General features: G+C 43.8%; 1 protein-coding gene across 3 annotated transcripts in view; it reads right to left on the minus strand.

Annotated features, from left to right (window-relative positions):
- The window catches only part of PIK3CG (phosphatidylinositol-4,5-bisphosphate 3-kinase catalytic subunit gamma), a 33580-nt gene extending 24766 nt beyond the window's left edge, over nucleotides 1-8814 (minus strand). Inside the window, exons 1-3 of one of the 3 annotated variants that reach the window (XM_013946535.2) lie at nucleotides 8382-8814; nucleotides 4209-4269; nucleotides 905-2920 (exon numbers count right to left, since the gene is read on the minus strand). In XM_013946535.2, the coding sequence (XP_013801989.1) occupies nucleotides 905-2908 (2004 nt within the window). In that variant the 5' untranslated portion in view covers nucleotides 2909-2920; nucleotides 4209-4269; nucleotides 8382-8814. Of the gene's footprint in view, nucleotides 1-904; nucleotides 2921-4208; nucleotides 4381-8381 lie in introns of those variants that run through there. The other 2 variants (XM_067316343.1, XM_013946534.2) reach the window with 2 other exon arrangements.
- Between the last annotated feature and the right edge of the window lie 1280 nt (nucleotides 8815-10094).

The following is a 10094-nucleotide window of genomic DNA, read 5'->3' on the forward strand; positions in this document are numbered from 1 at the left end:
CAGGTCTGGGAAGCCTGCAGGGTGGCCTTGCTTCAGGGGACGTGTTCACCATGGAGAAGAGCAGTGGGACACCTTTTATCAGCCATCAGGCTTGACGTGGCCGCTGACAGGCTGCCCAGCTCCGGTATCATTTTATGAAAAGCCAACAAACCAATTCTCATGTATAACTGGCCCAAACTTTTCAGATGTTTCATCTGTCTGTCAGGAGACCACACACAAAGCACTTCAGCTAGATAGAGCTGTGGTTCATTTCCATTAAAAACACAGTTTTTCACGTAATTTCTCGGAATGAATTAATCTTAAATACAGAGTCATAACAACCCTTTATTTACTTTTTAAAGCTTTTTAGAAGTTTCTAGATAAATGTGGTCCCCTTAACAGTACAAGATTGAAGGCATTGCCATATATTATGCAACTACACTGTCAATTTTAATATAAAACTCAACTCCAGATTTCATTTATTTCAGGCCTCGCCTCCATTAACATCTGCTTTTCCTTTCTTTCTGTTGTGCTTCCAGCCCGTACCTAAATAAAGGCAAAACCACGGGTAAAGCCAGTCAACAATTCTTCAGTGCTATGTGATCCAGATGTGGTATGAACAGGGTTAGAGACAGCACAGCTAGAACGTGCTCCCATCACGGCTATGCTAACATTGACCATTCCAGAAAAATATACTATTGCAGACACAAGATGCAAATTGTAAGACAAGGCAATTGTAACACAAAGATAAGAACATAGACAAAAGGCAAATGCAAAGTGTGTTTTGGGTTAATTTGGTAACGAGCACTGCTTTGACTAAATACTGAAGACCTCAAAAACAGGGTCATTTACTAACATAGGAATAGTTATGTGATAATGCAAATATTCCTGGAAGCCAGAGTTCAAGAATGCAAATACACCTTACCTGCACAAGCTGCAAAAGGTAATGAAGAACATCATCATCTTCTAAGCTTTCCAGTTTTTGAACAGCCATTGCTCGTACATTTTCATCTGAAAAGTTACAGTCCAGAAGTTGCATTGTAAGTCCAACATCCAAAGTGCTTTGATCCCACACCTCCTTTTTAGCTAGCAACTGGTATGTTTTGGCCACTATTTCTTGTTGTCCCCATTTCACTGAGCTAAGCAGCTTAGGATATGCCTTGGGATGCTTTACGCTTTCATATCTAAAATGCCACAACAGTTCTTTGTCCTCAGGAGAAAGTGGATTAAGTGGGTCAGTTGCTATGATCTCTTCAAGTTGCTTGCGAAGTTGGTTGGGCATTTCAGCTCGTGTCCTGTCCCCCTGGGGGTCAGATGTTATCCTGTGCTTGGGCAAGGCAATTGGGTGACAATATTTGTCCAGGACAATGGAAATAGCCATTGAGTTTTCTTTATCTGGATTAGTTGCTGATGTGAGTTTGTCTGCATTGATACTTCCTTGTTCTTCCCCTTTGCCTGGGATTTTCCACATGTGAAGCACATACTCCCCACTTCGGAGCAAAAAACGGTGATCTATCAACAAAAGATTTACATAATAGAGAAGCTGAGTTTTGCATTTCAAATCGGAGTTGGGGGATTCATGTGACTGAAGGTTAGCCTTTGTGGACAGTCCTTGTGCTTTACCGCAGTATATCTGAAGATTAAGGAGTGCTCCTTTAGGCAAATCCTTGATTTTGATATCAAACTCCAGCCAAATATTCCACAGAACCTCCTCAGTAAAAGGCTTCGAAGAAGTCCTCCTCTGCGAAAGGAGCTGTTGCCCATGTTGAATGTTAGCCTCAACAAACACAGTGAGATCAGTATTTCTTGGCAAAACTGGGATATCAATGCCAATTATTTTCACCCTAAATTTCCTGTTACAATCCCATAAAGAGATAGTGAAGACTCTCTCATGATCTTTTCCATCTATTGTCAATTGTTCGTGATACCCTGTAACTCCTGTACAGTCATCCACCAATGGCCACTCTTCCTTCTGAACCTCATCCTCATTCGGGTCAGGAGGATTGTCTAACACAAGGTGGATCTCTTCCCCGTTCTTAAGGCATTGTCTTATCCAGTGAAAATTTTTAATTGGTGTCTCTCCTGTAATGTACTCATCTCTGCCACAAATCCTGAGAACAAAATCCAGCTCACTATTATCTTCAGGAATATCCATCAAAGACTTTTTCTTTGCCATTTTTGTGAAAAAACTATGGAGAATCATATCTGGAGTGTCATCAATTGACACCTTAATTTTTTGGCTGGTTGTTCCTCTATGTATGATTATGAAAATGTTATTATTAGTGATCTTTTTAAACAAATATTCTGGGAGTGGCTTAGATGTAGTCCATGGGTGCATTGCATACAATTTAGGATCTCTACAGGCTACCTCTATCATTCGTGGAGTGACTAATCTGCGACGGGTAAACTCTAGTTCATCATCATGCACATTGCTTACATCAGTGACATCATAACCAATTAAATCATTAAGCTGTCGTTGAAATTCCTGAACTACTTCTGATGGTTTTTGTTTCTGGACAACGTAGATCTTGCCTATCTTTTTCTGTAACACTTTCCAATACAGTATACAGTCTAATGTCTGTAATACTTGATGTTTATCATAAATTTCATACCATTGCCCTTTCTTCTGATATTGGAGAATAAACTGATCAGGTGTGAATGCATGGTAGAAGTCTGTGGTTTGGCTCATCTCTATTGCACGCATCCAAATCTGTGCTTTCATTTGCTCAACTGTACAGTTGCCAGCTATTTCAAGTAACATCATTTCCGGTACTTTAGTATGTTTATTGCTTGTAGGTAAAATGAACTCAATAGATATCAGTTCCATTGAAGACAAATTACTCGATGTACAATGAGGTTTCATTCTTCTTCTCCTTCGTTTGTTCTCCTCTCTCATAACAACAGGCTGTTCATAATCCCCCAACTCCATGCCAGAAGAAATCTAGCAAAACATACAAATGTTCAATTACCTTCTCATTTACATTTCTCTTTACTCTTTTTTTTAAAGCTCTTCTTAGTTAAAATCAGAGGCCAGTCAGGACCCTGTTATATACTTTTTGTATTTCCCATTCCCCTTAATTATTGGTTATAAATAGTTGTTTTACATAAACCATCTCAGATCTAACCTATTCAATACAAAACCCAATACAATGAGAAGCAATGATTAACTGATTAAAATAGAGCTTTTAAACAGTGATTTATAATTTATGATCCTAAGCGGCCTTTCTTCCCAGATTCAAGGGAAGCTATGAGGATAAGCAGTTTGACTATGTATTTGCCGTACTGATTTGTTGTTGCTTGTATTTAATTGAACACTGATTCTTTTCCTGCCTCTTCTGTTTTGATGCTGTTGATATTATCATAAGTGGATTTTCATAGAAATCAAAAGACACATTACTGTGTATGAGCAGAACGATATCCTACCAAGCTCTAAGAAACACAGAAAAAAACAAAACAAGAAATTTCTCTGTAGACAGAATAGAGGTGAAACTATACACATTCTCCTTTGCCTCTCTTTTTAGTGATGAAGAATAAGAACTTATACCAAAAAATTCCCTTAATATTCAAAAGTCAGTGGTATTTCCTAAGAAGGATATTTAATATGCATCTAAATCCTAGCCTAGTATCCTTAGATGTGCTTCTTTTATTTAAAAGTCAATTCACCAGACTGGTAACATCCAACAATTTTGAAGTAAGCGCTTCCAGTATAAACGATTAGTTTGTTAAAGAAGAAAAAACTCATAAGCTGATGACATTATTACCCTATACATCAAGTCCCACCTAAAACAGCTGTAAACCAGCTTTGAATGCGAGTACTCTATTATTGGCTTTCAAAAACAAAAATAGTGTTGCTCACAATCAGTCTCCACTGAACAATATTAAAGTGGAAGTTATTCACCAAGAGTTTAAAAGAGGAAAGCAACGCTGATTGGACATGCTCACACAAGCTGCCCGTTGAGCTTTCCTTCACTAACAATACATTACAACAACATACTGAACATTTTTTTCAGACCATGCTTTCTATACATAAAATCTCTCTTAAACTGCTTGAAAAACTAAAGCACACCAATGCAATGATGCTTTAGCAGATAACAAAACAAGAGGATAAAAATATACAATTTTAAACTGAAACAATATAACATGCTAACTAAAATTCTTTTTTCGAGTTCCGGAAAGCAAACAACTGTAGACCACACCTTTATAATTGCCAAAACACAATGAAATATTACCTGCTTATAAAATAAAGGCTGAATTGCTGAAGACGACTCATTTGTTTAAGTTTTGAAGTTTCTATTTTTTTAAAGGAAGACCATACACACAAAAAATTCTTTGTTTAAGCTGTTCTGCTTTTCTTGCTCGCCCTCATATCCAGATGCAAAGGAAGTGCTGCACTTACCAGGAAGGAAGTTTTAACCAAGTTGATTATACATATGATGGCTCATTTAAAAAAAAGTTAGAATGCTTTTCCTGTTACAACACTAAAAATACATTCACAGCGCAGCAATTCAATTTTAACACACATGCATAGAAGACATGTTTAAAACCTATAAAAATAGCTAAAAAATAAATCAACAGAACAATAAATTTAATACATATGAATAAAATATTTTAAAACCAGAGTGAGGATGAACTATAGCTTAGAGAACATAGCTACTATATAAAAGAGCTAGATAAAAGCTACTAGATAAAAGCCAACTAAAGTTGCGGTGTTTCCTCATTTTTATTTGCATTGTGGTAGCCCTTAGAGGATTTCCAGCCTAAATTCATTACAGTTTTTCAAGACAATCTCTGTACAGACAACACATGCAGATGTTGTCTTCCAAGGATCTTGCATGGTAATCTCAGCAATAAAACTGCTGGGCAATCTTCCTTCTAGCATTTTTAACTCATCCGTTTATGATTATAAACGCACACAGTGAAATCCACTAGACAGAACAACCCAAGATTTGGGAAGAATTTAAACCATGGACATTCAGCCCAAATTCTTGTGCTTAGAAGTACAGCCTGATTACAACCTGAAGAGCTGCTTCTTTACCAAAGCCCAAACAAACAAACAAACCCCACACACCCTAAAGGAAAGGACTTGAGAAAATAATTGCAAATCAAAAAGAAAAGAGAGTGAAAACTCAAATTTCTTCCTTTTTCCTTAAGACTTTTGCAGTGATATAGTGACTATTTTGGAGAGCAGCAAGCAGCACACATCCTGCAAAAATGACGGCTCCAAAAAGGAGAGAAAAATATGAGACAACTGAAAGGTCTTTTAGCTGCAGTGTATCTTCTTTTTTTCTTTCTTTCAAAGATACCCATGCTTTGTACCTCATAAGACACCATCCTTATGAAAAAGAAAAAAAGAAAAAGCGCCCTCTGTACTGGAAAAAATATCCAAGAGTCTCTTACCTGCCTCTAATGTACCATACAATATTTGAAATTAACACTTTGCCAAAGTTAAAAAAAGGAAAATACCCTCCACAGTAGACCTAAGTCAGATTACTCAGAGCATCATTTTGCTTAGCAGTTAAGATTGATTTCTTTGTAAAGATGATTCTTCTTTTCATTAATAACTATTTCAGAAAGGGAGTTTGGGGAAAAACACACTTTGTCCCAGCTTCCTCAACCTTTTGGAACCAATATGAGAAATTTCTCAAGAAAGTAGCGAAGTTGCCCTTGACATTTTCTCACGGCCATAAAATCTACCACTCTTAGCCAAGTGAGACATCTCCAAAAGTCGTCATTCATGCCTGTGCATGTGCAGTCTGTCAGCTCTCATCAGCTGATTTCTCTGCAGAATCTCAGCACTTCACATTACTTTCCTCCCTGCTGTTCCTCTTCGCTGAGGAAAGCACCCTGGTGCCAGGAACCTTGAGCACCCCATAACCTCAATAGCTGTGCCCAGGATGGGGCAGGAGAAGGAAGCAGCCAGTTTCAAATATGCAAGGGAAGGGAGTTGGGGTTGTAGGGATAGGAAAGGAGCAATACTGGTGGGAAATGTGTTCGCAGTACCTTTGTTCTGACATTCCCTGACTTCTGAGTGCTTGACTTTGCAACACTACCACTCTTACAAAGACTATATTTTAAACAGTAATTTCTAAAACATATAATATAGTCAGGAATTTAATATATTTTGCTCCATTTAAATACAAGGTATTAGCAGTGAGAGTTTTTTTCAACAGGCTATAGAAGTTTTCCACAAATAGCCCTGGTTCTAAAAGTCTTTGCGCTGATCCAAATAAGTAAACAATGACTCACTACAATTTCAATGTTTTTTGCCAGACCTAAGAAAGAATGATGATTTAAAACGTGCCCTAATCTTGTCACCATGTGGCATGCACTTAAAGATTAATTTTTCAAAAACATACATTCCATTTCCTGCTAAGCCGTTCTAGCACTGCTCAGTTGATCAAGACTATGAAGACTATAAAAAAAAAAGCATCTCTACCTCATGCAGTAGGGAATTATCCTGTACACTGCCAAACTAAAGTCACTGTTTGACAGTTGCACCACTTAAAAAGACAGGTAGAGCAATACTGTGAAACGATCAAATACATTCCCTACAAACTGCATCAGATACAAGGCAAAGTTTGTGACATTTGTGCAACTGCCTACACAAGGCTGCCCCATTCTCCCAAATTCATTTGGGCTGTAACCCCCCCACATCAAGTGTAGTCCAGTCTAGTCCAATCTAGATGACCAGCTCCATCTCCAGTCCAGCTCTGACCCCTTTTCAGCAGCTTCAAATGCCAGTTCTAGGAATGATGATCGTCTCTAACCTTGTGTCTCTACAAAGACAGACACAATAGCGTCCCCATTCTTAGGGTGACACCAAACTGTATCTACTTCCTGGTAATCCATGTCTGGCCATGGTGCAAACATATCTCCTCATGCATATGCATCCCAAAACCCTTAAGTGTACACTGAACATCATTTAAAATAATTTCCTAAAATCTTTGTCATGCCCAAGCATTGTTTTCAGTATTGATGTTTCGATACACCTACTGCAACAACACTGATAAAAATCAAAACATTTTCACTTTTTTGTTATTTTTAATTCTTATGAGCCTTGTCAATTCTGCATTTCCCTGTATTAGGAGAACTGGTCCATGATTCCTGATGGGGTGTGATGGAGCAGGAGAAGATGGGAAAAGCACACAGGCTCTTCTCTGTCACCAGTCCCACATCAGTCAGGTCAAACAACTGATCGCATTAAAAAAAAAAAAAAAGTTTTTTCTCCATTATTTTTCAGCTGGATCAGTTCCTTCATCTGACTTATCACTTGCAGGAGTGCTAGGGTCAGTACAAGGGAAGGGAATGGAAGGGAATGCAGCCAGGGAAGTTTAGGGTGACTACGAGATTGAAACCTAACTCACAGCAGCACTAGCAGATAAATTCATCAGTAAACTTGTTAAATGCTTTATGAATGCTGGCTGAAAGATACTTCAAAAAGACAAAGTGGTATTATCATGAATTACTCCATATATTCTGCTACAAAAGGTTCAAGATATCTGTCAAACTTCACTGCTTGGTTAGGATTGTGTTAGAGTTTTACCAGTTGCGCTTATTCTTTACTAGTTTCTGCTTCTTCTGGTTTAATCCACCACGTGAAAAACCTATTTCTAGATTAGTCTTTTCACTTTAGCGTGAACCCCTTTCCAAACAATATAACCTGCAAGAAAATAGGGACTCTCTACTGGAGTAAGGATTACCTCATCCCCAGGTTATGCAAATATAATAACATTCCAAATTTACCTTCACACTTTCAGATAAACAAAAAACCACTAGCCACATGACCCAAGATTTTCCAAATAGCCTATTCCATTTACTTGCCAGCATTGTCCTGTAGCAGGAGACTGCTTTGCATTTGTTGGATTTGAGTGCAATGTATCTTTTCTACATCTGTTATGATCCAGTGCAGAATTATGCAGACAAGACACAGCTTAAACATGTTAAATAAGGAAATAACTACAAAAACTGTTTTGCTTCGTTCTTGTGTCAAATCCACTAGCAACCACCTACTCTCATGGGAATTAAATCAATGAAGGTTCCTATTAGCACGTAAACTTGATAGATAATATGGTCATCGTTGTCGGAGAGTATCCTAATAAGTAGATACAGCTTAACATTCCCATCAGAAGACTGTATACAGAATCAGACTGCTATTGTGGCTATGATATTTTCTGGACCACTCCGCCTTCACCACAGACGTTTGCATGTTTTGGTTTCTACAAAAGGTGTACATTTGGGAAGGATTCTGAAACCATCAGTAACTTCTAACTGCTTCCAAAAAATCAGAAAAACCTTTGGCTAAATTCTAGTTAACTAGAGTTATACAAGTGCTGCATGATCAACCTTAAAACTAGTATTTTACAGAGTTTGAAGATACGGAGATCCTGCAGTGACACACTCACTGTTTGGATGCTGTCTTCAAGTTGTGCCTATTTTTTTAAAGACTGATCTTTAACTGTAGGACGATCTAATCTGCACTGACAGTCGATTCCAGAATGCTCCACACTATCATCTCAGGCATTTTGTGGTGGGGGAAGGTTTTATGGTCCATGCGTACAGGATGGACACAAGAGATTATGATGTGCTAGATGAGAAAGCGTAGTTATTTATTGTTTAAAAGCTATGTTACAGTAGAGCTGACTCACAGATCTTACGACCAGAGGGAACAGCTGGAGACCAAAGGGAACATCATTTGGCTGGATCCTTTGCTTAAGACAGCTTTGTTCAACGCGCAAGTGGTTTCCTTCAGCAGTTTTGCATTGCGGCCGTAACCCCAACCTGAGCTAAGGCATCAAGTGGCATCGAGGCCACCGTGAGTTAAGCCCCAGCCGACACAAAAAGGACACAGCCCCTCCTCGGAGAGCGTAACGTGGGCTTGGATGATTCAACCAGGCCCCTCCGAGGCGCTTCGGGCGCCGCGCCAGCCCCGCGAGGCACAGCCGGGCCGCGGGAGCGCTGGAGCCGCCGCCGGGGCCGCCCGCCCGCCCCGCTGCCACCCCGCGCCAGGCCGCAGCCCCGCGCGCCCGCCCCGCGCCCGCCGGCGCCCCGAGATGGCGGCCGGGGCCGCGCCGCCGCCCCGGCCCCGCCCCAGCGGCAGCAGCCCGGCGGCGCAGGCCGGGACCGCGCCCGCCGCGCAGGCATCCCCGCCGCCGCCGCCGCCGCCCGGGGCCGCGCGGGGGGCCCGGCCCGGCCCGGCGCCGCCGCCACCTGCGAGCCCGGGCGCCGCGGCGGCCTGGGGCGGGCAGGGCCCGGCGCGGCGCGGGCCCGCCGGCCGCCCCCCGGCACGGAGCTACTCACCGCAGCGCCGCGGCTGCGGCCCCGGCCCGGCCCCGCCGCGGCTGCAGACAGGTGTTTCCTCAGCAGGAAGCGGAGCGGGCCGGGGGCCGCAGGGGAGGCTCCATGGCCCGCGGTAGGCAGCCCCGGCGCCGCCGCCAATCACGCGCCGGGCAAAGAGGGAACCGGCTGTGGGGCCTCCCCGCCCCGCTCGGCCGCCGCCGCCCGGCCTGGCCGGGCCCGGCCCCGCCGCGGTGCCCGGCAGCGGGGCGCCGGGCCCGGGCCCCTTCCCCGCGGCGAGGCGGCGCCCCGGCCTCGCTGCCGGCCGGGCTCCCGGGTGGCCGGGGAGACCCTGGCGCAGGCCGGTTTTCAGATGAGGCACTGCAGCCCGCTGCCCGCCTCCACGCGGGTTTTGCCGGTGCAACGTGCGGTGCCGGCTCCCCTCAGGCGCGCGGAGCTGCCGGCACCGCCCGCGCGCCTGTGCCGGGAGCCGCGGTGTTTCCCGTGAAAACGCTGCTGCGGGCTGATCGGTGCGGCAGAAAAGCCAGCGCGGGGCACCGGGGCGGCCCGGGTGTCTGTGCGGCCACAGGACTGCTCTGGAAGCACCCCCGAGAGGTCATGCAGCCCCGCACCGCGAGTGGCGGCGCGTCCAGTGCCGGAGGGCCGCTGACCTGCCGGCGCCTGGCCTGGGCCGCGGCTCGGTGCCGGGGCCGCGGGGCTGCCAGGCCGAGCCCGCGCCGGGAGCTGCTGAGTTCCCACCCGGCCCACGCTCCGGCAAGGCCGGCTCGGCCCACGGCAGTCCCCGTCTCACCTGGCCTCCAAACCCCTGGCGACGGGGACGC

Source organism: Apteryx mantelli, chromosome 1, assembly GCF_036417845.1.
Source record: "Apteryx mantelli isolate bAptMan1 chromosome 1, bAptMan1.hap1, whole genome shotgun sequence".
Lineage (NCBI taxonomy): Eukaryota > Metazoa > Chordata > Aves > Apterygiformes > Apterygidae > Apteryx > Apteryx mantelli.